General features: G+C 41.3%; 1 protein-coding gene and 1 pseudogene across 1 annotated transcript; one reads left to right on the top strand and one right to left on the bottom strand.

Annotated features, from left to right (window-relative positions):
* Positions 1-1,439: 1,439 nt before the first annotated feature.
* LOC101277213 (zinc finger protein 709-like) lies at positions 1,440-25,794 on the top strand. Its single transcript, XM_033401333.2, has 4 exons — positions 1,440-1,566; positions 15,781-15,907; positions 16,123-16,183; positions 18,032-25,794. The coding sequence occupies exons 1-4, from the start codon at positions 1,564-1,566 to the stop codon at positions 19,593-19,595; spliced, it is 1,755 nt and encodes a 584-aa protein (XP_033257224.1). The 5' UTR covers positions 1,440-1,563; the 3' UTR covers positions 19,596-25,794.
* Positions 11,544-11,637, bottom strand: LOC117195755 (uncharacterized; annotated as a pseudogene).
* Positions 25,795-27,136: the final 1,342 nt, after the last annotated feature.

Raw genomic sequence — 27,136 nt, 5'->3', positions numbered from 1 at the left:
CCTGGAGGTGAAGCAACTGGAGCTAGTAACCTCTAGGAACATTTAAACTGGTAACTTGAATTTGCTGGAGACACAGATTGGACTACCTTGAGATTTAAAACATTTAGGGAGTCCAGTCTCAGGGAACCCCCCAAATTTATGAATTTTTCCTACAGGAGCCCAACCAGGTTCTCCTCATGAATGATGGAAAAACACTGCCTCATGCTTCATGCACGAATCAGGAAAACAATTTTGATAAGCATACAAAACATTCTGTTCCCTGTAACTCAGGCTCTCAAAGAAAATTAACTTGCCAAAACCTTATCTGAAATGGGGCAGAGCAGTCAGACAGCTCCCTGACCCTTCAGGTTTTCTCTGTGTCAAAAGGGAAGGAATGAATACTAAGAACCTGTTCCGAGGCTCATAGTCCAGGGATTCTGTCCTGCCAAAACATTACGGGTTCAATCATAAGAGAACATTTTCCCACACTAGTACCTTCCTACCGTATCAACAGGGCTCAGTATAAAAGGAGTGGATTAAAACAGAGTTTTAAGACATAGACTATTTAACATTGAGTTTCTAGGGATACCCAAACACAGCAGGGGAGATAAATACAAGGAGACTTGTATACAGCATAAGGTATAGTAAAAGGGAAACTTATAAACACCTATATTAAGAAAGAAAGCTATCAAATTAACAACCTAAATTTACACCTCAAAAACTAGAAAAAGAACAAGCTAAACCTAAAGTATAAAATGAGTACTTTTCAAACTACAAAACGTGATGAAAAGAAATTAAGACAAGTGTAAATAGGAAACATTCCAATTTCATGGTTCAGAAGAGTTAACACTGCTGAACTGGCACTACTTCACAAAATGATCTGAAGATTCTATGTAATACCTATTATAATGCCAGCTATAATCTTTGTAAGAAATTGGCAAGTTGTTTCATAATTTTATATGAGTGGGGAAGACGCAGGGATGGATGGAAGGCTCAATCCTGTCAAAGGACAAATATTAAAATGGAGCCAGACTATTACAGATGGCGGGGTCACCTTAAGTGTCTTTGTTTCTAAACAAGGGTCACAATTTAGAATGGTCTGACAGACTTAAGCCAAGACCCTGACCCATATAGGACGTAAGACCCTATTGTTTCAGTGTCGCCTGATATGGGCCATCTTCCAATGCTGTACTTACTTTATTCATTTGGGAATTTAATCAGCATTTCCCTGTACCTCCGCGTTCATACAGAACTGGGCGAAAACAACACAGGCCGCCCGAAGCCGGAAAGAAGTTCCGTTTAAATGCAAACATCCTTTGCCGGATCAGGTCGCCGCCCACCCGCAGAGTCTGGTTCCGCAGACATGCATCTTCCTGCCCCGCTGTCACTCAAGCGTGGGGGGCGAGGCCTCTCAAACTGTCCAATCAAGAACCCCGCTGGGGAAAGTGGGTGGGGACATGCACTGCATTGGCGCAGACATCCCTACTCGCCCTTAATCGCCTCTGTGGCTTTGCCGCAGTGTCCCTCACGCTGTGCTTTGCAGCGGTCGTGGGAGTCATAGGAGGGACTCAGGGAAACCTAGAAATGGTAAGTGCGCTGCCCAGCGATGTGGAGATGCGGTGCACGGTCTGGTCGGAACCGGCCCTGGCAGGACCCGGGTCTGACCGCGGTCAACTCTGGGGTATGCGGACCCGAGCCGCGTGTGTCTCCGCTTGGACCTCAGTCCCCTCGGTCTGGCAGCGTGGGGGCGGGGCCGGCAGCCGGAACCCCGGGCGTCCTGTCCCGTCACTGCGCGCGGCGACTTGGGCCCTGACCGCGGAGCCTCTCTGGGCAGCTCTGCGCCCGCAGTTTGTCGTCTCCCCGAGACTGTGCGGTGACCACAGGGAGGGTCATCAGGGAACAGTTGTGATTGGGTCTCCGGGGATCGTGCGTGGGAGGAGCTGTGCTCTATGGAGTCCACAGTCTCTCCTTTCACGTCAGCGGGACTCGTTTTCTTCTGAGTTTTACGAGTGTTGTGGTTTTTAGAGCAGGGTTTCAAATTCACAGCTCTTGTTTCCCCAGCCTAGCTCTGGCAATATATACCTCCTCCCATTCCCAAAGCCAGCTTCGCTTTTCCGATTCACAGCATCACTATCAACTATTTGTCCTCTGTGGTGCATTTCAAAGCGACCGAATATTTTAACTGTTTATCCTTTTCCCACAGAGCCATGGATGGCCCTTAAAGATTTATTTTTTTTTATCTGTGGATGTTTTACATGTGAAGAAAGACGAATAACCACACGGAACCATGTTCATTGTATGAAAACCTTGTGCCTCTCCCCCAGAATCCTTACAGGACACATACATCCTATGGGAAGGCTTTTGGGTGGAGTTTATTTTTGTGGAAACTGTCAGCACTGCCTCTCCCTGGGTTTGTACTTTAAAGAGATTTACTGACTTAGTCTGCATTTTTCAATAAAGGAAAAACGTATTTAATCAATAGAGCTATAAGGACAGTATAAAATAGTTCCAAACAGGCAAGAAAGAGGTGACTCTGAGAGAAGATAAAATATTCTTGTATTACATTACATTTGTTAAGAGTTTTGGTTCCACTCTTTCTTTCCCTGAACGTGTGTAGTAAGTTTCTGAGGTCTGTGTTTACTTTTGGATATTTTCAAATGAAATTGCAGGGCTTAGACCAAAAGTGTTCAAGTATAGTTAATTATTTACAAATGAATTTCTTGCCAAGGAAATAATAATTAACTGACATCTTTTATTCTGGATGGAATAGATATTTGGGGTTTTCTGCTTGAACTACTAAAGTGCCTTACCATTTTCTTTCCTCCTTCCCACATAAACACTGGATTTAAGTTATTCTGCTGTATTGTTCAAAAACTGGCTTTGTGTCATTTAAAATCTCAGGGATCCAAAGCAAGTCCAGGGAGAGTAGAGGCCTGTGGTCAGTGAGCCTCACTAAGGCCCCCTTGAAGTTGGTAAGGGAAGTACTGCGAAATCTAGTTGGTTCTTCCTGGGAAGCCTTACCCTTTCAGGTGTCCTCCCTGTTCGCATCCACCACAGAAGGAAACTATAGTGAGAGAAGATGCAGAGCTTTGGAAAGCTGGCGGTGCACCTGCACGTGGGGGTGGGGATGATGCCTTTTTTAGGTTGTAGTTGTAGTTCGTAGGCCTAGACACTTTTAGACAGAGTGTTTGAGTTTTGCATCCACAGTGTACGTGCAGTTAGTGTAATTTGTACACACTGAGAGTCTGTGAAGATCAGGTGTTCTGTCTCATGGAGAGAAGGTTTATGAATTGGGGAGTTCCTTTGGGTCAGAGCCTTAAACTGAATCAGCCTGAGAGTTTCCTGACTTGTGACAAGAGAAGCCTGGAGGAGGGAGTGCTTCCATGCTTACAGGAGAGGGGAGGACATGTAGAGCTCCCAGAGATGATTCGTGTGGCTGCTAACCTGTCCCTACCCTCCTTCACCAGGGACTGACCCACTCTAGGGGTTCCATCTCAACCTGGAGTGTTTAGACACCAAGTCTGGAATATGTTCAACTTTCTGAAAATGGGGTTTTCTTCTGAATTTGAGGGAAGCAGACTGCTTATCTGTTTTTATTTCAGTATTTGGATTCTTTTATCCAAAATATTGCAGCCCTTTAACTCTAGTTTGCACCAGCACTTGGGATTTTAAAATGTAAGTTGATCGAGAGATACGATGTAAGGCAAGAAAATTGTGGAGCCAAATAGAATTTTTATTCCATTTAGGCAAGAGAACCTCAAGATGTGAGATGGGCATATTTAAGTTCTCAGGTGCTTTTTTCATTTTTAGATCAGTGTATGTGCCTGTCCCCAGAGAAATTTGACATTTAAAAGCTATTATACTATTCCTAAGGTAAATGAGTTCCTATTTTAATGAATGTGAGGAAAAAAACAATTGAATTTCTATTTTCATCGATATGAGGAAAATCCTCAAAGCCTCTGTAAATATTTGAAATTCTTAGTTTACTTCAGCTCTTACTTTGCAAGTCCTAGTGTATTAGAGTATGCCATTCGTTCCTGAAAACATCACCAGTGTGAAATATAGTGGAAGGACAAACTGTGAGGCCCCTAGTCCTTTTCGTTAGAAAGGGATTTGTAAATTATTTACAGTCTGCAGTCTTATACACCTTACTGTTTAAAGGATTAAGTCTTGGTGTGGTTTCCTATGTAGAAAAGTTAAAATTAAATTAATTTTTAAATGTAAAAGTTAATATAAAATAATTATTAAGCATAGCAAAATATGGCGTATAAAATTTTTTCTCCTTCTTTTAAATAAATAATTCATGGGAAGGTTAAAAAAATCCCTAAGATAGGAAACTAACTTAAGGCAACTCCCTGCCCACATATCCCACTCCACTTCTGTGCAAAGAACAAGTTTTGATTACTTCCATCATCCTGCTAGTGTTTCTTTATATAAAACCAAGTCATGTGAATGCACATTTTTCTTCTGTTTGTTCCACATATTTGATGTTTGACTACTGAAAACTTAAGCCTCACCCCTCCCTTTTCCCCTAGAGCTTCTTACCTGGGCAGGCTGATAAGAAAACCTGGAAGCTCCTGCTCCATGAGCTGCTATTTGTTGGGGTCTCCTCCTGTGTGCTCTCCTGCCCTGTGTGGCACTGTTGATCCCAGCAACGCTGGGTTCTGTATACAGAGGATTCTGAATTGGCAGTTTCTGTAATTCTTTGTCCTTTGGGAGCAGGAGTATGGGCATGGGGCCCTCCTTACAGTGTTTCTGGGTGGATGTCTTGGGTGTAACCCATCTATGTGTTTGGAGTGAAGATGTGTCTGAGGCTGGTGTCTCCCCAACTTTAGGAGGGGTTTAGTGTTACCAAGTTCAAGCTCATACTGCTCACTGTGTTACCCAAAAACTGGGTTCACCTCTTGGTGGGTGTTGAGCCAATAGACACAACCAAGCCAAAGATCGGGAGAAGGAAGGATTTATTATTACTTGCAGCAAGTAAGGAGAACACTGGGGATATTTCCCAAAGCATTGTCACCCTGAACAACAAAATTGGGGAAGTTTTAAGCTAAGGGTACATGCATATTCATGAAGGGGATTTAGCAGAGGAGAATTCAGCATAAAATTGGGGCAAAGGTCGACAGAGTCCAAGCTTTGGTTTATGAAGTCAGGAGGGTCAACATCATCATTCTGTCCTCCACCCGGGTGGGGGCCTTCATTCCTGCAGAACTCAAAGATATATTATTTTGTATATATATCTATATCCCTTGAGGAGGAACTAGGACTCTGCTGTATCACTGCACTATTGTTTGACTACTTTTTCTCTGTTCTTTCATTCCTTTGTTCCTTAAGCTCATTGATTACTGAGACCTGTTCAAGGGCAAGCATTGTGGCCAGGCTTAGATCACAAAATGGCTTAGGCCAGAAATGGCTTCTCTTATGTCAAGAAAGCCAGGGTTCTTTTTCCCTGAGGTTCCCCTAACTTACCTGCTTACAGCTGCATGACAGGCCAATAAAATGAGATGTGAGGTGTTGGGGCAAGAAGTAGTGACTTTATTCTGAAAGTCAGCAAACCGAGAAGGTGGACTAACTTCCTAAAGAGCCATCTTAATTCAGAAAAGAATTTAGGTTTCTTTTATGCTAGGAGGAGAAGTGAGAGGGCAGTTTTTCATCTTCTTGTGGCATTTTCCCAGGAGGCAGGAGGTCCCAGCTCCTAAGTCACCCTTATCTGTAGATACCATCTAGCCCTGCAAAACAGCTAGTCAAAAGTGCTGTTATTCTTAGGAATTAGGGTTTGGTTAATGATTATCATGCTATAGGGGATGAAGTTTAGGAGGACAAAGTAAAATACTTTAGTGCATTCTGTGAAGTTAGTACAGCTTAATCAGGTCAGTTAATATAGAAGGCCTGAGAATTCTCTGGTGGTCCAGTGGTTAGGACTCGGTGCTTTCACCGCTGTGGCCCAGGTTCAGCCCCTGGTCGGGAAGCTAAGATACCGCAAGCTGACTGCCTCGGCAAAGGGTGGGGGGGAATATATATATATATATATATATATATATATATATATGTATATGTATATATATATACACATACACATGCACACACACACACACATGTGTGTGTGTGTGTGTGTGTGTGTGTGTAAAAGGACTTTTGTAACAAGGCAAGAGAGCAAATAACCCCTGTTACATTAGGGTGTTATGAATACTATTATACCCCGTGAATGAGATGAGCCTAGGGGTTACTTCTTAAAGAGCAGTTATTTCAAAGGGAAAGAAAGAGAAGAGAAGGAAGGGAGCCAGTAGTTGGTGGACTGAGTATACTCTCCAAATACCAGAGGGCTCATCGGCAGCACCTCTGCTGCAGCTGCTTCTCCCTCTACTGCAACAAAGCTCCTGACCCTCTGAGTTATTAGGGACGACACCATAACCTCACTGTGACACAGCAAAGGAATTAGCTTTAACTGATTTAAGCTTGGGTTACTTAAATTATATGTCATGGAGGAAGAGACATGATACATCTTCACCTGGTTATCCTCAGGGAACCTCAGCATCCTTGCCATTTCACAGTCTCTGCAGGTAGGATCTGCACTGCGTGCACTTTGCTCCAGGAACACAGGTATGACATCACACTAATGACGTCCTCCTCTGAGGATATTCGTTTCACACTCATTCAGAACTAGTATTGGAATGGGAGCTCATACGAGATGGATGGGCCATTGACCCATGCATAAGATAAGACCCTCATGCCTTGGTCAAGTTCCTGAAAATTCTTTGATAATCAGATGGCTGCTCTCTCTCTGACACTGTGAAGAAATGGTTATACAGTCTTTTTCAGTACCCACAAGATCTGCTGGGTCCTTTTGGTGTTGGGAGGCAACGTTTTCCTTGTTTACTAATTTTACTTGAGCCCATATTTGCTATTGCTTGGAAATTTGCCCACCTTGAGGTCACCCCTACCACAGAAGGCTCTAGACTGTGTTTAAATTGCCGTACAACAGCCATACATAACACTAACTTGTGTTAGAGTCCTCTTAGCCTCCTTCACTGTAGAGTTTTCAGTGACCTTTCATACCTCCTAGAGTTAACCCACGATGGCCTTAAATTGTCCATAGGCTTCTGATGCAAGAAACTGCCCTGTGCCTCACACTGTTTGCCATTAGAGCTGCAGTGACTGTCACACACTAAGCTCTCTTGAAAATAAAGGGTCTTGGGGCTTCCCTGGTGGCGCAGTGGTTAAGAATCTGCCTGCCAATGCAAGGGACACAGGTTCAAGCCCTGGCCTGGGAAGATCCCACATGCCGCAGAGTAACTAAGGCCGTGTGCCACAACTACTGAGCGTGCGCTCTAGAGCCCGCGAGCCACAACTACTGAAGCCCGTGCGCCTAGAGCCCGTGCTCCCAACAAGAGAAGCCAGCGCAATGAGAAGCCCGTGCACCACAACGAAGAGTAGCCCCTGCTCGCTGCAACCAGAGAAAGCCTGCGCACAGCAATGAAGACCCAACGCAGCCAAAAAGAAAAAAAAAAGAAAAGAAAGGGTCTCATAAGCACTGAGCTTGTGACCCTCTGCTGAGCTGCCCATTGTGCCTTTGACCCTAGAACTAGCACCCCATCGGGTTGGCATGCCTACCAGCACCACTGTGTGCAATGATGGAGCAAAACCTGTCCTGGTTTATGCCTCCTGCAGGAGGGTGGCCTGTTCCCTCTTCAGTCCATTAAAGGATGCTGTGGTCTTGGAAGAGGTCACTACTCCCCCAGATGGAGACTTCCCTCGGGAGTTTCTTGGGATTAACTGAATGCATAGCTCTGGGGTGTGCATAGACATTAAGGATGACAATATGCATTTGTGCATGATGAGCTCAGTGGAAAGTTGCTGCTCTTCATCCCTTGTGATATCCCTGATAAATGACCAAACCACACAGCTAACCAAACATCAGAGAGTCATCTTGATACTGGCCAAAATTTGGCCCCATCTACATGTATTCACAACCTTTTGGACGATGTCCAAGAATTGCCGCTTTGTATTAAAAGAAATGTTGGGATCTCTTGATTTAGAGATACCCAAAATAGAATTCAGGGTTATTCTCATCTGTACATATACTAGGTCCACAATATAGGGACTCACCAGGACACTCTTATCCATGTTGGAGTCCTAGACATGACTGGTAGTAACCGTGGCACTTCTCAGAAAATACAGTGCTGCTCTCCAACATGACATTCAGTTGAAGTTTCACTTCCGTTAACAGGTCTCAGGCTCATGGAGCACCATACTGGCTTATTGAAATAAGTTCAAATCAGTTGTATGAAAGGTGTCCCGTTTTGATCATCAGTCATCAGCGGTGAATTGCAATGAGTCTGTCTTCAACTTTTTTTTTTCTAATTCACTTCAGTTTTCTTTTGGAGCAATTTTAGGCTTACAGAAAAAGAAAAATAGAGAGTACAGAGAGTTCCCACATAACCACTCTGCATCCACACAGTTTACACTATTTTTAAATCTTGTGTGTGGAACATTTGTTAAAATTGTTCAGTGAATGTTGATACATTAAAGTATACAGTTTACAGTAGCATTGACTCCTTGTGTTAAAAGATCTATAGATCCTGGCAAATGTTTAATGACATATATCCTTCATTTCATTTCTGTATCCTATAGCGTAGTTTCATTTCCCTAAAAATCCTATATGCCCAACCTATTCATTCATTCTTCCCTTGAACCCTCAAATCCTTCACAATCAGAGATTTTTTTCTTGGCTCATAGTTTTGTCTTTTCCAGATTGTCACATACTTGGAATAATACAGTGTGTAGCTTTGTGAGATTAGCTTCTTTCACTTAGCAGTATACTTTTTTTTTTTTTTAATTCGGCTGCACGGCATGGGGAATCATACTTCCCCGACCAGGGATTGAACCCATGCCCCCTGCATTGGGAGCACGGAGTCTTAACCACTGGACGACCAGGGAAGTCCCTTTTGGGTTCCTCCATGTGTTTTCATGGCTTGATACCTTATTTCCTTTGGTATCCTTCAACCTTGCTCTGCTCTTATTAATTCCAAGAGTAATCTGTTGTAGATTCTTTCAGATCTTTTACATAGACAATCATGTCATATAGAACAAAGACAGTTTTATTTCTTGCTTCCCAATCTGTATATCTTTTATTTCCTTTTCTTTTCTTACTGCATTGACTAGGGCTCCTAGTACAATGTGTTTTGTTTTTATTTTTTTCTTTGTGTGTGTGTGTGTGTGTGTGTGTGTGTGTGTGTTGTTTGTAGTACAGTGTTGAATAGGAGTGGTGAGATGGATCTTCTTGCTCTGTTCCATTCCTGTCTTACCAGTAAAGCATCTAGTTTCCCACCACTAAGTATGATGTTAGCTCCAGGTGTCATGTAAATGTTCTTTCTCAAAAAGAGAGAGTTCCCCTCTATTATTAGTTTGTCATCATAAATGGATATTGGATGGTGTCAAGTGCTTTTTCATGTTCATTTCCCCCTTCTTTCATTTCTGATATGAGTAATTTCTGTCTTCCCTCCTTTCTCTGTTATGTTGACTAGATACTTATCACTTTTATTAAATTGATCTCATCAAAGGACGGCTTTTGGTGTTGAAAAGAGAAGAGTGTTTTTTTCCAATATATTTTAAATAATTTCAGATTTTTTGCTCCTTTAAATATTTCCACATTCTTTGATCTTCCAATCAAGCTTATCCTCAAAAGCACCACCAACTGTTTAATTTCTGTTTCCTGAGAGGTTTAGTTTTCCACTAATGGCTTCACAAGATCCACATCAAAACTCCACCAGCTTTCCATTTTCCATTACCACCAGTTCTTCATCTTTGCCATTATTTGGTGTTCTGAATGTTTGTAATTTTAGCCATTGTAGGAAGTGTCGGGTGATATCTCATTCTTTTATTTTCAGTTTCCTGGTAATATATTAAGAATTTTTTCATGTGCTTATTTACCATCTGTATATCGTCAATAAAATGTGTGTTCAGATCTTTTGCTCATTTTTAATTAGGTTGTTTTCTTTTTGTTCAGTTTTAAGAGTCCTTTGGATGTTTTGGATACCAGCGCTTTATCATATAGATGATTTCCAAGGATTTTCTGCCGGTCTGTGGCTTGTGTTTTCATTCTCTTAGCACTGTGTTTCACTGAGCAGGAGTTTCTCGTTTTAATGAAGTCAAAGTTATTTTTATCTTTTGGATCTTGCATTTGCTTTTGTATCTAAAAATTAATCACCAAAACCAAGGTCATCTAGATTTTCTCATATGTTATCTTTTTGGAATGTTGTAGTTTTACATTTTACACTAACTACTCTGACCCATTTTGGGTTAATTTTTATGAAAGGTTTTAAATCTCTGTCTAGATTCATTTCTTCGTTCTGCATGTGGATATCCAATTTTTCCAGCATTATTTGTTGAAAAGACTAAATTTTTTCTAAATTAAATATTGCCTTTGGTCCTTCGTCAAAGTTGAGTTCAGTATTATGTGTGGATCTGTAGGAAAGCACTTGACTTGTGCATGTTAACCTTTTAATCTTCAACCTTCCTCTACTCTCTTAGTAGTTCAAGGTCTTTTTTTTTTTTTTTTTTTTTTGCTCTTGGAATTCTTTGAGGTTTTCTCCAAAGACAGTCTTGTCATATGCCAGCCAAGGCAGTTTTATTTCTTCTCATTTTTTATCCTTTTTATTTACTTCTCCTGTCTGATTGCATTAGCTAAAAATTCCAGTATAAGATTGATAAAGGAATGGTGAGAGGGGACATCCTTGCCTTCTTCTTGATGTTACCGGAAAGCATCTAGGTCTTTCTGTATAGCCCATTTATATTAAACAAGAGGCCAGTTGATGTAGAAGTAGATGTGGGCAGAGGGGAAGCATTCTCTAGGACACTGATTTGATCTCAATCTTTTAGTGATCCTGTATCTCTGGGTTTGACTTTCTGTGTTACAATGAGAAAGATGTTTGGTCTGTGTCCCGCATTCCTAGCAAAAACTTTTGAAGTCCTTGGAATGACTTGAGTAATAAGGGTGATAGAGTGTCTTTTGTTTTAAGTAAATTATGAAACCTGATGGTGTGTCAAGGAAATCTATGATTTGTAGACGGCTGAGTAGAAACGTTGGTAACCAAAGCACACCATTTGTGTCTGGCATCTGAAGTAGAGGCATTGTCTAGTACTGAGCGCTTAAATCTATAGAGTGTAACGTATGTGAGTTAGTGTTAGAATTGAATTGAACTGTTGGACATCTATTTGGTGACAGAGAGTTGGAGAAGTGGCATTGGGACATCACATATTTGTTGTTAGGAGGGGAAAAAAGCACTATTATCCTCAGAGGTGCCCCCACCTTTGAGAGCAGAAAATGCTAAAAGAGACTCACGTTGGCTATTTCCCTACAGCCACAGGTCAGTTAGGCTCTAGCAAAATCCCAGTTAGTTGCGCGCTTGTGAAATAGATTGTTTTCAGGACAGGCTTGTTAAAAAGAAGAAACTATTCTGGGTATATTTTTATTTATTAATTTATTTTTATTTGTTTATTTTTACAGTTGATTTACAGTATTATATTAGTTTCAGGTGTACAGCATAGTGATTCAGTATTTTTATAAAAATATGGAACACTTCATTAATTTGCATGTCATCCTGCTGATCTTCTCTGTATTGTTCCAATTTTATTTAAAAATTTTTATTGGAGTACAGTTGATTTACAATGTTGTTTTAGTTTCAGGTGTCTGGGTATACTTTTTTGTTTCTATTTCTAATTTGGAGACAGCAGTTTACCCTGTGACCTCAGTTCTCTGGTGGAAGAGTTGTTGCTTTTAAGTTTCTGGCTTTTTTTCTTCTGAGGACTAGAAGGTACCAGAAGCTGACTTCCAAGCTCCTTAGATACCAGACCATAGATAAGAAGTCTCTGACTCCTTTTTTTGATGTTTGACTACTAACAACTTTAAACCTTACTTCCTCTTTCTTTCATCTACTTGTGCCCACATCTGTACATGGTGATACGAAAGCCTCAGTCTCCCTTCCTTTGATTCTGGCAAGTGATTGAATCCACAGAAGGCCTTGCTCGTGTACTTGAATTCTCACCCTATACCATCCCCTAAGCTCAATAAAAAACCCAGGCCAGGCTCCTTTCCTTCTTCCCTTGATGTCTCAAGGCATTTTTCACCTTCTTCAGAGGCTTCCTTTCCTTTTCCCAAACACTTCCATTATAGAAGTAAGAAACCCCTTTCATGCTCTTTACGTGTGTATGTGTTATCATCAGTGTAGACATCTGAACTAAATCTCGGGCGAGGCTTCATCTGTCTTTGCAGGAGACCATAACAGTTACAGAATAGGTAACATGCTGCACTTTTTACAGTACTCTTTGCTTTACTGTTTTATTGATAAAACCTTCAGATCTGTTGATATTAGTGTATGCCACCCTTGCATATCTCTCCAAGTGCAACTATGCAATAAATTCTGTGGACATTGTTGGGAATTGCTCGGCTGTAAATAGTGATCAAGTTCATATTCACAGGAAATAGCAATGGAGTATATCACTTGGCCATTCCATTCCTCCATTTGTGCATAATTTAATGATTTTTTCCCCCAATGGTCTTCAACACTTGGGATTTTCTTTTTCTTCTTCTGCTTTTTTTTTTTTTTTTCTTGGCTGCTTTGGGTCTTTGTTGCTGCGCACGGGCTTTCTCTAGTTGTGGCAAGTGGGGGCTACTCTTCGTTGCAGTGCGCAGGCTTCTCATTGCAGTGGCTTCTCTTGTGGAGCATGGGCTCTAGGGCACGCAGGCTTCAGTAGTTGTGGCATGCAGGCTCAGTAGTTGTGGAGCACAGGCTTAGTTGCTCCGTGGCATGTGGGATCTTCCCAGACCAGGGATTGAACCTGTTCCCCTGCACTGGCAGGCAGATTCTTAACCACTGCACCACCAGGGAAGTCCCAACACTTGAGATTATTAAATTGACTAAGTTTTGTTCTAATCACTGTGAAATGGGATTTACTGGACATATTAGTGTCCTATTACCCAGTTGCCAAGGTGATAGACATTTTTTCATATATTATCCTTTTCATATCTGTTACATATGTTTTGCTTCTTTTTCCATTTTAAAATTGTCTCTGTTCATTTTAACTCTACAAAGTAGCCCTTTTCTATTTTTATATCTGTGTGCATTGCAGATATTTTCCTTTTTATGTAATTTTTTTTTTTTTTTTTTGCGGTACGTGGGCCTCTCACTGTTGTGGCCTCTCCCGTTGTGGAGCACAGGCTCCGGACGCACAGGCTCAGCGGCCATGGCTCACGGGCCCAGCCGCTTCACGGCATGTGGGATATTTCCGGACCGGGGCACGAACCCGTGTCCCCTGCATCGGCAGGCGGACTCTCAACCACTGCGCCACCAGGGAAGCCCTGTGTATCTTTTAACTACCTTAATTTTAATACATTTGAATTTGTCTTTGTCTCTATAGATCATTCTTTTGCTTATATGAGCTACTCTTTCTATTCTTCTATCAATAAAACATTTACCTGTGACTTCTAAAAGTGGCCTAGTTTTATCTTTAAATCTACAATGAGGAGGCCATTGTCTATGGAATGAAGGGAAATATGCTGCCTTTTTCCAACTGGATAATAGTTTGTCCCTTATGTAGTCAAGTGTTCATGATATTTGCCGCTAATCTCCTATTCTGTCCTTGAACAACTTTCCATATTAAATGCTGGTCTATGGAAGACACTTTTCCTTTCCTTTGTTCTGTTTGTTTTTCTTTCTGCTAATACTTGTATCCTCTGAATTACCATAGAGGTGTGTTAGGTAGACTGCCATGTTTTTCCATAGAAGAATTTGTCCATTTTTGGGCATTCCTTCTTTGTATTAGGTTTGGAGGAGTAGCTTTTATCGAGTCCTAAAAACTGTTTTAGGTATTTGCAAAACTTAAAAAATGTATCATTTGGGAGAGATGACATCTGGGCGATGCTGAATTCTTTCTAAGAACACATGCCATCATTTGACTTACTTCAGTCTACTTTAACATTACCCAATAATTAAAAAAAATTTTTTTACATGAGGATCATTAAATATTTTGTATTAGTCTTGTTTAGTATTGAATTAAATTTGGTGTGGAGGAAACCAGAAGCAAGCTCTCAAATGTTGTCTCTTGGTGTTACCACGTAGGATGGGCTCAGTTCTCCAAGTAACAGATTAGAGACTCAGTGACCATAGTTGTTTAGGGAGGTGGGTGCTGATCAGGTAGGCACCTTCTGCTGAACATGACACAAAATTACCACTCTCTAAAGGAAAACAGGAGTTTACCATATACACTTTAGGCTCACTGAGGCACTTTTATCTGTAAGGTTGGTCAGCTTACTCCCAAAAATCACAGATCCCAGATACTAGTGAAAGATGAAATTTGTGAGCAAGCATTTCTAAGGCTAAGCATTCTTGGGCCTGCTAATGTTCACTGTCTTTGCACACTAGGTAGTTGGATTTTGTTATGAGCAAGTGTTGTTGTTCCAGTGAAGAAAGAGTAATTAGGGCTGCCCTAGGCCGCTCCTCTTACTCCCTGGACACACAACAAGAGAGGTGTTCCTTCGTTGATGTTGCTCTACCAAACAAGCTAATTCTAGCATCAGAATTGGTGGATGGGAGCCTTTTTTCTGTTCCCTTCACATGGACATCAACGGGTAATTGGTCTCTTTCAGGGACCAGCATTTAGGAAATTATGCCACTGTGGAATTCCTATACCTAGGATGGGCTGTCATGCTGCTGTGCCCCACCTGGGAGCTCAGAAATGAGAGAAGGTGGGAGGACAGCCTCTAGAGTGGCTGGTCAGGTATCACTTGCTGTTTTAAGAGAAAAGGGTTTTGTTTTTTTTTTTTGAGAAAGCACTGTTGAACTCTTTATGTATTTTTATAATTTGTGCAAATTCACCATGAAACCATTGAAGATTTTAATGAAGCCCTTGCAAACTTTGTCTTAACCTGTTCCCCAAGGTCATCAAGGCCCAGATTATAGTTGTATGATTCTGCCAAAATGAGGTGTTCTGTGATCTTATCATCTCAGTATGGGTGTTCTAAAAATTGTTCAGAAGCCATCCCAAGGCACATGAATATAGGGATTTTGTGGAGGTGTGAGTTGTCCTGTTTTCCTCCTCATGTCTCGGCTCTGACTCTGAATAACTTCCTAGCCCCCTGAAATGAGACAGAGAAAGGAAAGCAAAACTGAGTATGTGATAAATATTATATAAATTTTAATTTATACTCCTCCACAAGAATATTTTCATTCACCCACCTGGATCTGACTACTTCTGTTAGCCTAGAGTACTTCAGGACAATATGACTAGCTGGATCTTGTTACAGGTTGGATTTCCACAGGACTTTTGGCCTCGTGTCTGATGATGAGAATAGAAAGAAAACCTTCCAGTTCTTCACTGTGTTGTTATTTGTTAAAACCTCATGCAGATGTGAACCTGTGCTCGTATAGTGCTGCACGATATGGTGGGTACTAAAGAGGGAATGAGAAAGTTTTTATCAGAATGAACCGGTGTGCTTAAAATGGATTATTTCTTTCATCTGTATAGCAAGTTTCTCTTATTTCTCCAAGGTGCTCTATGTCTTGACAGAGAGGAATAAAGACTTGAAGTGATCACAGTACAAATGTAGCAGTAAATTCCTTGTGTTCATGATGCTCTTGAATTCATGAGGGAGTGTCACCATAGAGTGAGAGTTCTAATGACAAAGTTATAGAACAAATGTTTGGAGACCGCAGAGTCATATGTGAACTTACTACGAATTGAGTATAGATTGCTGGTGCTCTTCATTCTGTCCATTCTCTCACATACATATTTGGGATGTTTTAGGATTCAGTGACCTTTGAGGATGTGAGTGTGAAGTTCACCACAGAGGAGTGGGCTCTGCTGGATCTATCCCAGAAGAAACTCTACAGAGATGTGATGCAGGAAACCTTTAAGAACTTGACCTCAATAGGTAGGGATGATGACATTCTTACTTAATTACTTAGTCAATTAGAGAACCAGTGTTGCTTGCTTATCAACATTTTCAAGAGGTGAAATGTGGAAAGGGACTACATTAGTAAATAAACCAGGCATGGTCATAGTTCATCATGGACCTGTCATGTAACAACTTTTCTCTGATATTTTATAACTTATAATGATTTTTTTTGTTGTTGGTCTGCATTTTAGGAGAAAAATGGGAAGACCCTGATACTGAAAATCAGTATGAAAATCATGGGACAAATCTAAGGTGAGTTATACTCACATGAGAAAGCAATGTCCCATGACAGAATGTTAGTATGCCATGATATTTTTTGTTTTATTCAAGTACAGTTGATTTACAATGTTGTGTTAGTTTCAGGTATACAGCAAAGTGATTCAGTTATACGTATATATATATCCATTCTCTTTCCAATTCTTTTCCATTATAGGGTATTCCAAGATATTGAATATAGTTCCCTGTGCTATACAGCAAGTCTTTGTTGTTTATCTGTTTTATATAGAGTAGTGTGTATCTGTTAATCTCAAATTCCCAATTTATCCCTCCCCCACCCTTTCCCCTTTGGTAACCATAGTTTGTTTTCTATGTCTGTGAGTCTATTTCTGTTTTATAAATAAGTTCATTTGTATCATTTTTTTGGATTCCACGTGTAAGTGATACCACATTTTCTTTATCCATTCATCCGTGATGGACATTTAGGTTACTTCCATGTCTTGGGTGTTGTAAATAGTGCTGCTATGAATACTGGGTGCATGTTTCTTTTCGAATTAGAGTTTTTGTCTTTTCCAGATATATGCCCAGGAGTGGGATTGCTGGATCATATGGTAATTCTATTTTTACTTTTTTATGGAACCTCCATACTGTTCTCCAGAGTGGCTGCACCAATTAACATTCCTACCAGCAGTGTAGGAGGGTTCCCTTTTCTCCACACCCCCTCCAGCATTTATTGTTTGTAGACTTTTTAATATGGCCATTCTGGCCGGTGTGAGGTGATACCTCGTAGTTTTGATTTGCATTTCTCTGATAATTAGTGGTGTGGAGCATCTTCTCATGTGCCTGTTGGCCATCTGTGTGTCTTCTTTGGAGAAATGTCTGTTTCAGTCTTCTGCCCATTTTTTGATTGGGTCTTTTGGTGTTTTGATATTGAGCTGTATGAGCTATTTGTATATTTTGGAAATTAATCCCTTGTCAGTTGCATCGTTTGCAGATACTCTCTCCTATTCAGTAGGTTGTCTTTTCATTTTGTTTATGGTTTCCTTTGCTGTGCAAAAGCTTTTAAATTTCATTAGGTTCCATTTGTTTATTTTTGCTTTTGTTTCCATTACTCTAGGAGACAGATCCAAAAAAAATATTGCTGCGATTTATGTCAAAGAGTGTTCTGCCTATGTTTTTCTCTAGGAGTTTTATAGTATCCAGTCTTACATTTAGGTCTTTAATCCATTTTGAGTTTATTTTTGTATATGGTGTTAGAGAATGTTCTAGTTTCATTCTTTTACATGTGGCTGTCCAGTTTTCCCAGCACCACATGTTGAAGACACTGTCTTTTCTCTATTGTATATTCTTGCCTTTTTTGTCATAGATTAATTGACCATAAGTGCATGAGTTTATTTCTGGGCTTTCTATCCTTTTCCATTGATCTATGGTCTGCTTTTGTGCTAGCACCATACTGGTTTGATTACTGTGGCTTTGTAGTATAGTCTGAAGTCAGGGAGCCTGATTCCTCTAGCTTCTTTCTTCTCTCTCAAGATTGTTTATGCCATGACATTGTAAAACAAAGAAATAAAATAAATCATCCCAGCCTTAAAATTAATGAATCTTAGAATTTTTGCATCAAACCTTTTTTCTCAAATGTGTCCTAAATGTTGAGTGTTTGAAAAATAGTACACTTAGAATCAGTATTCAGAATCACCATTTATGAATATTACTGTTTTGATAATTGCTATGATTATCTTGCAGAGCTTTAGTAAATTCACTTTCAATCAGAATGTGCAGAAAATGTGCACTTTCCTTTAAAATGGTAAAATTTTCATTGTCATAACTATTACTAAATATAATTAATAAACAATTCATTAATAATATCCTTCTTATTTTTTACAGCAGTCATATGGTAGAGAGACTCTGTAAAAATAATGAAGGTAGTCAGTATGGGGAAACATTTAGCCAAATTTCAAATCATAATCAGAAAAAGAAAACTGGAATAAAACTATGTGAATTCAGTGTATGTGGACGAATCTTCATGCGTCATTCATCCTTTAATAGGCACATGACATCTCACACTACACCCAAACCACGTGAGTATCAGGAATATGAGGAGAAGCCATATAAATGCAAGGAATGTGGGAAAGCCTTCAAGCATCGTCAGTCCAGACATACCCATGAGAAGATTCACACGGGGGAGAAACCCTATGATTGTAAGAAATGTGGGAAGGCCTTCAAGCTTCGCCAGTCTATTCAAAGGCATGAAAGGATTCACACTGGAGAGAAACCCTATGAGTGTAAAAGATGTGGAAAAGCCTTCAGATATCACCACAACTTTCAAAAACATGAACGAACTCATACTGGAGAGAAACCCTATAGATGTAAGCACTGTGGTAAAGCCCTCAGTTCTCTCAGATACTGTCGAATTCATGAAATAACGCACACTGGAGAGAAACCTTATAAATGTAAGCAATGTGGTAAAGCTTTCAATTGTCCCAGTTACTTTATAAAACATGAGAGAACTCATAGTGGATTGAAACCATATGAATGCAAGCAGTGTGGTAAAGCCTTCAGTTGTGCCAGTTACATTCGAAGACATGAAAGGACACATACTGGAGAAAAGCCCTATGAATGTAAAAAATGTGGTAAAACCTTTAGTTGTTCAAGTTCCTTTCGAAAACATGAGAGAACTCATACTGGAGAGAAACCCTATGAATGTAAGCAATGTGGTAAAGCCTTCAGTTATTCCAGATCCTTTCGAAGTCATGAAAGGAGACACAGTGGAGAAAAGCCCTATAAGTGTAAAAATTGTGGTAAAGCTTTCAGTTGTCCAAATTCCTGTCGAAAACATGAGAGGACTCATTCTGGACAGAAACCCTATGTATGTAAGGAATGTGGGAAAGCCTTCAGTTATCTTGCCAAATTTCAAAGACACATGATGAAGCATACTGGAGATGGACCTTATAAATGTAAAGACTGTGGGAAAGTCTTTGATTGTCCCAATTACTTTCATTGTCATGAAAGGACTCACAGTGGAGAAAAGCCATATAAGTGTAAGGAATGTGGTAAGGCCTTCAGTTTTCTATGTTGTCGTCAAATACATGAAAAAAGTCATACTGGGGAGAGGCCCTATGAATGTAAGCAATGTGGTAAAGCCTTCACTTATCTCAGTTCCATTCGAAAACACGAAAGAACTCATACTGGAGAGAAACCCTATGAATGTAAGGAATGTGGAAAGGCCTTTATTTATCCCTCAAATGTTCAAAGACACATGATAATGCATACTGGTGATGGACCTTGCAAATGTAAGGATTGTGGGAAAGCCTTTGATTGTCCCAGTTCTTTACAAGCACATAAAAACACTCACACTGGAGAGAAACCCTATCAATGTAAAACTTGTAGTAAAGCCTTCAGTTGTCCCAGTTCTTTTCAAAGCCATGAAAAAACTCATAATGGAGAATAGCACTATGAATGTAAGGAATGTGTGAAAGCCTTTATTTTTCCCAGTTCATTCCAAATACATAAAAGAGCTCACACTGGAGAGAAACCGTATTTTTGCAAACAGTATGGCAAAGCTTTCAGCACTCTCTGTTATATTCAGATACATGAAAGAACTCGTACTAGACAGAAACTGAATGTAAGGAATGTGGGGAAGCCTTCATGTATCACACGTTTCCAAGGACACATGAGAGTGCACACTGGAGAGAAACAGTATATATGTAAGGAATGTGGGAAAGCCTTCAGTCCCATTTCCTTGGAAAGCCACGAAAGAACTTGCACTGGAGAGAATTGTATTGAATGTAAACTATGTAGGAAAACCTTCACTTGCCCCACATCCTTACAAAACTATGTGAAAATGTACATGCGGGGCTTCCCTGGTGGTGCAGTGGTTGAGAGTCCGCCTGCCGATGCAGGGGACACGGGTTCATGCCCCGGTGCAGGAAGATCCCACATGCCACGGAGCAGCTGGGCCTGTGAGCCATGGCCGCTGAGCCTGCGCATCTGGAGCCTGTGTTCCTCAATGGGAGAGGCCACAACAGTGAGAGGCCCGCGTACCACAAAAAAAAAAAAAAATGTACACGCGTTAGAAACTTTGTAACTGAAAAATTAGGGAAACTTTTCAATTTTAACAAATATTTTCAAAGTCATATGAAAACAGCACTGGAAAGAAATTATCTCCATGTAAGTACTATGGGTACGCTGTCTGAAAATTCACAACATGAAAGAAATGTTATAAATTTTCTTTGTAATTGACTCATTCTTAAAGTGATTCTCTCTAGTATGGATTTCTAATTTGTTTTCAAATTACACATTGAAGTGAGATAATTTTGTAGATACTCATTAAGCAAGAGTTCCTTAAAAATTAATAGGTAGTCTTTTAGTTATTTAGTAATTTTTTGTGTGTCTATTTTGAAGTCTATTGGAACCATGAATTGAAGTTTATTTCTAGTATGCAAGTAGGTTTAATTTTTACCTAATTTTGTAAGTTATATGTAAGGAAAAGAACATTGAAAAATGCCGGTTTGGTTTTTTTTTCCTACTGGCTTCCTGTGGCAAGTACTGGATATGCCTTATTCATTTTATATATTTATATATATACATATATATATATATATATTCCATCTTATTTAGCAGAAAACTATCTTTTTATTGCCTAAAGATCCTTATTCTATTTTCCATGGAATATATAATTGCTATATACTTGTAAGTATGCAAAGTTTATCATAGCGCAGTCTCTTGTGAATTATCTTCATCTTTTGTCCTTTACACTTTGTCATTTCTTTTGGTTGGGATTTGGACTATGGAATTTACATTAAGAAGAGAGACGGGGCTTCCCTGGTGGCACAGTGGTTGAGAGTCCACCTGCCGATGCAGGGGACACGGGTTCGTGCCCCGGTCTGGGAGGATCTCACATGCCGCAGAGCAGCTGGGCCCATGAGCCATGGCCGCTGAGCCTGCGCGTCCGGAGTCTGTGCTCCACAACGGGAGAGGCCACAACAATGAGAGGCCCGCATACTGAAAAAAAAAAAAAAAAGAAGAGAGACGTGTGAAAGGGCAATAAAATTTAGATTTGGCAATGTCCCTTGATCCTGTTATATTAATGTGAGTAACATGAACTACATTTTCTAGAATGTGTTGCCTTATGATCCCATGTGAGAAGTCACCAAAGCCTAACTTACATGAAACTTGGAATGCAGAAATGAAGTATGATTTAGTCAGGTTTTGAAGTCACCTGTATGGAAGGAAACAGAAGCATAGGGCCTTTGTAGACACTTGCTTCCAGCCCGTTTTCCACATTATTTTCCCTATCAGTCAAGTATATCCTCAAAACCACCATAGACTGCTTGACTTCCACTTGATCTGAGCTGTATGCTTCTACAGTTGTCCCCAAATTCAACATTAAAGATCCAATACAGTTTGGATTTTCCTGCAAGCTCTCATGTGTCCACCTTGTAAGAAATTTAGACTGTCATGGTTAAGAATATTCTCTGAAGCACTGAGTGCCCTGTTCTCTAGATCTTATTTGTATAAGGTCTAATTTGTAAGCACCTTGTTCTGTTTATACTGCTCCTGACTATGTGCTCCCCATTCCACTATGACAGTTACAGTGGTACAGTCCAAAAGAACTACATGAGAGTTTGTTCCTCTACTGCACTGCGCAGTGACTGCTCTGATGCAGTCCTTCTGTGTAGCATCAGCACCTTCCTCATATCCGGCAGGTTCTGTGTGTTTCCTGTTATTCATAGCTGAGTGTAATCCCTAATATGTCTTCAGTCACGTTTTATTGTATTTAACTTAAAGTGTGGGGCTTCCCTGGTGGCACAGTGGTTGGGAGTCTGCCTGCTGATGCGGGGGACGCGGGTTCGTGCCCCGGTCCATGGGGATTCCATGTACCGCGGGGTGGCTGGGCCCGTGGGCCATGGCTGCTGGGCCTGCGCGTCCGGAGCCTGTGTTCCGTGGCGGGAGAGGCCACAACAGTGAGAGGCCCGCGTACCGCAAAAAAAAAAAAAAAAAAAAAAATGTACATTTTCATGTCAGGACTCAGCCCACCCACCAGCAGTGTTGCCAGTCATCTCCACAAATTAAAATCTCATGGGTGCAAATTAGACACTGATGTCAAGGAGAAAGGGTTCAGTTAAGAAGGTGGAACCACCATGGGAGGAATCAATGAGGTCTAGGGGAGTATGAGTCCACAACTGGAGAAATTATAAAAATAACTAGCAAAATCGATTTTATTTTTTATTTATTTGTTTAATTTATTTACTTTTGGCTGCGTTGGGTCTTGGTTGCTGCACACGGGCTTTCCCTAGTTGCGGCGAGCGGGGGCTACTCTTGGTTGAGGTGCACAGGCTTCTTGTGGTGGTGGCTTCTCTTGTGGAGCACAGGCTCTAGGCGCACGGGCTTCAGTAGTTGTGGCACGCAGGTTCAGCAGTTATGGCTCACGGGCTCTAGAGCGCAGGCTCAGTAGTTGTGGTGCACAGGCTTAGTTGCTCCGCAGCATGTGGGATCTTCTCAGACCAGGGCTTGAACCCATGTCCCCTGCATTGGCAGGGGATTCGTAACCACTGCCCCACCAGGGAAGCCCCCCAAATAGACTTTAAAGCAAAAAATATATAATTAGAGATAATGAGGAAAATTATATCATGCCTAAGGAGTCAAAGTTTATAGTTTGCATCTAAAATAGTACATAGAAATGTTTCTATTTGCAATTAATGCCTATGTTAACAAGAGATCGCAAATCAATAACCTAACCTTTTACCTTCTTGACCTGAAACAAATAGACTACAAGATACTACTCTAGCCAAGGTGAGTTTATTGAGGATCAGCGGAGCACTGCAACTCGTGGTCTGCAACATGGTGAGTCACATTGCAGGTTCCTGCACAGCAAGGGAAGGTGAACACTTGTGTAGAGCAGAAAAGAAAGTTGGAAGGGCTGTAATAAACAGAGCATCAGTGACTTCATTGGCTGAGTCCTTGCCAGGAAAGAAGCGGTATCTTTCTTCTTTCCTGTTGGGCTCCACTGTCATTGCAGGATGTGAGCGCTCCCCCTTGTGGTCTGCCCACTCTATTTGAGGTTTCTGTGTATTCATTTTTTCCATTTTCCCCTTTTGATGAAAATCTTTCTCTGAAAGCATCGTTGATCAAGAGTCAGGTTTTCTATATAGTTTCAGCAGCTTTTTCCCCTCAATGTCAGGGTTTCCTGGGTTTAGTATCTCATGTCAAAGGGAAAGTGACCAGATAAGAAACCTACTAAGGTCACATTTGAGTAACAAGAAGGGGTAAGAGAGAGAACCTTCAGGCACTTTTTATCTAGTCCATATGTTATTAAGATAATAAGCATTGGCTATCATCTGAAGAGTTATGTCATCATCAAGGGTTTGGCAACAAACTTCCAGCAGACTTGGTCCTGATATCTTGGGAAAGCTGTCTCATCAAATCTTGTCTGCTTCAATTCTGGGAAATCTTTACTTGCAAGTCACCAGATGATGTGCAGCTCCAGTCAGGGTTTGATGTTTTCTTTAGGTGTGTCATAGATGTGTCACGTGAATCCAAGAGTCCATTCCTTGGAATCTGATGGCACAAGGGTTGGTCAGCAGTACTTGATAGGGGTGTTTCCAATGAGCTTGAAGAGAGTTCTTCTGGAGGTGTATTTTTGAATAAATGAAATCTCCAGGTTGCAAGATGTGATACTTAAAGGTCTTTGTTTCCCAAGGGTACACTGTGAAAAGACTCTTCTACCAAAACATGATTACTTTTCATAGAAACAATTAGGCCTTTGCAATGTTGGAGCATCTCCCCTTTTATCAGTTGTGGGTCAAAAGAAGCAGTAGGTCAAGTGCGTTGGGTGTCCTGTGACTGTCTCAAAGGGTGAGAGTTTATGAGTTCCAAAAGGGGTGGGTCTGAGATTTAGAAGAACTAACGGCAGTGCGTTTGGTCAAGGTATTTGTAGGACCTCAACAAATTCTGCCAATTGAGTCTTAATACCATTAGTGTGTTTGACTAAACCAGACGATTGAGGGTGGTAAGCACAGTGACAGTGTTGCCTGTCAAACAGCAGAGACTTGTCAAAGCACCTAACCAGTAAAGTGGGTTCTTCAATCACTGTGAAATTTGAGGAGTTCCCCTGGTAGGGATAATCTTTTCCAAAAGGATTTTAGCCACAGTAGAGGCAGTAGCATGTCTGTAAGGGAAGGCTTCAGTCCGGTATGGAAACATAACAGACCATGTCTTAAACATATTTATATCCATTAGACAGGAAGTTGCATGAAATCTATTTGCTGGCCTCAAATGGTTCATTAGGCAGTTTTATTTATTTTTATTTTTTAATAAATTTATTTATTTATTTATTTTTGGCTGCATTGGGTCTTTGTTGCTGCACGTGGGCTTTCTCTAGTTGTGGTGAGCCGGGGCTACTATTCATTGCAGTGCACGGGCTTCTCATTGCAGTGGCTTCTCTTGTTGCGGAGCACGGGCTCTAGGCATGTGGGCTTCAGTAGTTGTGGCACTCGGGCTCAGCACTTGTGGCTCGTGGGCTCTAGAGCACAGGCTCAGTAGTTGTGGCAAATGGGCTTAGTTGCTCCGCAGCATGTGGGATCTTCCCGGACCAGGGCTTGAACCCGTGTCTCCTGCATTGGCAGGCGAATTCTTAACCACTGCGCCACCAGGGAAATCCCCATTATGCAGTTTTAAATGTTTATTGGCGAAACAGACAGGCTTCACTGGGCTATGCTTTGGACAAGTGGGACAAGTGAGGTAGGCACTTTTTGTGGACTTGTTAATGTTTCCCCACCAATATTGAGTGATGAAGGATATCATTTGGTCAGTTGACCAATGGTTTAATGCATGGATAGTGGTAAGGAGTGGGAATTTTAGAAACTCTGGTAGGAATGGATTGGTATTTTGTCCAAACAAGAGCTTTCTCTTTTTATCAAACCAAAAGTTGTTGAATTTCCAATCTTGTTTTTCCTTTTCTGAGACCAATTGTTGGGCCTGTCTAGCCAGTTTTTCTAAATTATTTGGGCAAATATCCCTTTGGTCTATGACAGACATTTGGCTGCTCTAGATCCTTTTAAGGGCAGCATTCCTTGCAGAAATATCAGCAAGGTGATTTTCCCTAGCTTCAGAGAGTCAAATTTAAAATGCCTTTGGGGAATTCCCTGGCGTGGTTAGGACTCCACGCTTCCACTGCTGGGGGGCATGGGTTCAATCTCTGTTCAGGGAACTAAGATCCTACAAGCCGTGCATCGCAGCCAAGAAAAAAAAAAAAACAACCCTCAGAATCTTAATAGCTAATGCGGAAGGGGAATTATTGCATTCAGTAATTCCTGAACATAGAGGCCATTTTTAACTTTATTTCCATCGGAAGTAAGGAAGACACGTTGCTTCCACAGCATTGCAAAATCACGAGCTACTGTGAAAGCGTATCTATTATCAGTACCAACACTGGCAGTTTTGTCCTTGGCTAATGTACAAGCCTGTGTAAGAGCACGTAATTCAGCCTGTTGGGTCAAAGCAGCCATAGGTAAAGATGCTGCCTCAACAACATCAAAAGGAGTTGTAATAGCATACCCAGCACAGTATTTGTCATTGTCACCTTTTAAATAAGAACCATCAGTGAGGGCTTCCCTGGTGGCGCAGTGGTTGAGAGTCCGCCTGCCAATGCAGGGGAAACGGGTTCATGCCCCTGTCCGGGAAGATCCCACGTGCCGCGGAGCGGCTGGGCCCGTGAGCCATGGCCGCTGAGCCTGCGCGTCCGGAGCCTGTGCTCCGCAACGGGAGAGGCCACAACAGTGAGAGGCCCGCTTACCGCAAAAAAAAAAAAAAAAGAACCATCAGTGAACCATGAGAAGTCAACATTGCCCAATGGAATTTCCTGCACATCATTACAAGTCAGGAGGTGGTCCGTCAGTGTTAAAACAGTTGTGAGTACTTCATCAGTGATGGAAGGGAGAAGAGTAGCAGAGTTAAAAGTTATTACAGTGTAAAAGAGTTATGTGAGGGGCAGTTAACAAGGGACTTCATAGGAGGTGAGGCGGCTGCCTGAGAAATGTTGAGTGTGATGAAAATTTAGGAGAGCTTCAAATGCATGAGGTACAAAAATGGCTAAAGGGGATCCCACAATGATTTTATGCATGGCCATAACCAAAAGGGCAGTGGCCATAATGGCTCTAAGCTGAGGCAGGGGTGTGTCCCCATGCCACAGGGTCCAGTTGGCTGGCTATAAAACCCTATGCTATGGGTGGGTGGTGGTACATGTTTTTGGGTGAGTTCCCCAAGGGCATTCCATTCCTTTTCATATACCAAAAGGATGAAGGGAATCTGATAATTGGAATGCCAAGGGTAGGTGGGTTCATTAAACACCTCTATTCTTTGCAATTCTTTTCTTTTTTGTTCTTTTTAGCTGCGCCACATGGCATGTGGGATCTTAGTTTCCCAACCAGGGATTGAACCTCTGCCCCCTGCATTGGAAGCACAGAGTCTTAACCACTGGACCGCCAGGGAAGTCCCCATCAAACCCTTCTTTAAGGCCTTGAAAGCTTTGTTGTCCGGTTCTTTCCATAAAATTGGGTCAGGGTTGTTACTGTTGAGTAAAACATACAGAGATTTAGCCATAAGAGAGAAATTTGGAATCCAGTTTTGGCAGTGACCCACTAGCCTGAGAAAACCTCACCATTGGTGCTTACTTTGGGAACCATGAAACTTAGGAAACTATGAAGTCTATCTGGATCTATGTGTCACCCATGTTCTGATATCAGATGCCCTAAATATTGAACCTGGGTTCGGGCAAACTGCAATTTTTCTTTGGCGACCTTATGTTCCTTTAAGGCTAAAAGCTTTAGGAGGTGGCTGCTATCTTCCTGTGAGGAGGCCTGAGAAGGAGAGCAAAGAGGCAAGTCATTCACATACTGCCTCTAGTGAAGGATTCTCTAAGGGCACTAACTGGAGTGCCACTTGTAATTGAAGAGAGTCTTTAGCCTTTTGTGGCAGGGTACCCATACAAGG

This window comes from Orcinus orca, chromosome 3 (assembly GCF_937001465.1).
Source record: "Orcinus orca chromosome 3, mOrcOrc1.1, whole genome shotgun sequence".
NCBI classification, from domain to species: Eukaryota; Metazoa; Chordata; class Mammalia; order Artiodactyla; family Delphinidae; genus Orcinus; species Orcinus orca.
This window is presented reverse-complemented; position numbering and strand designations above follow the sequence as displayed.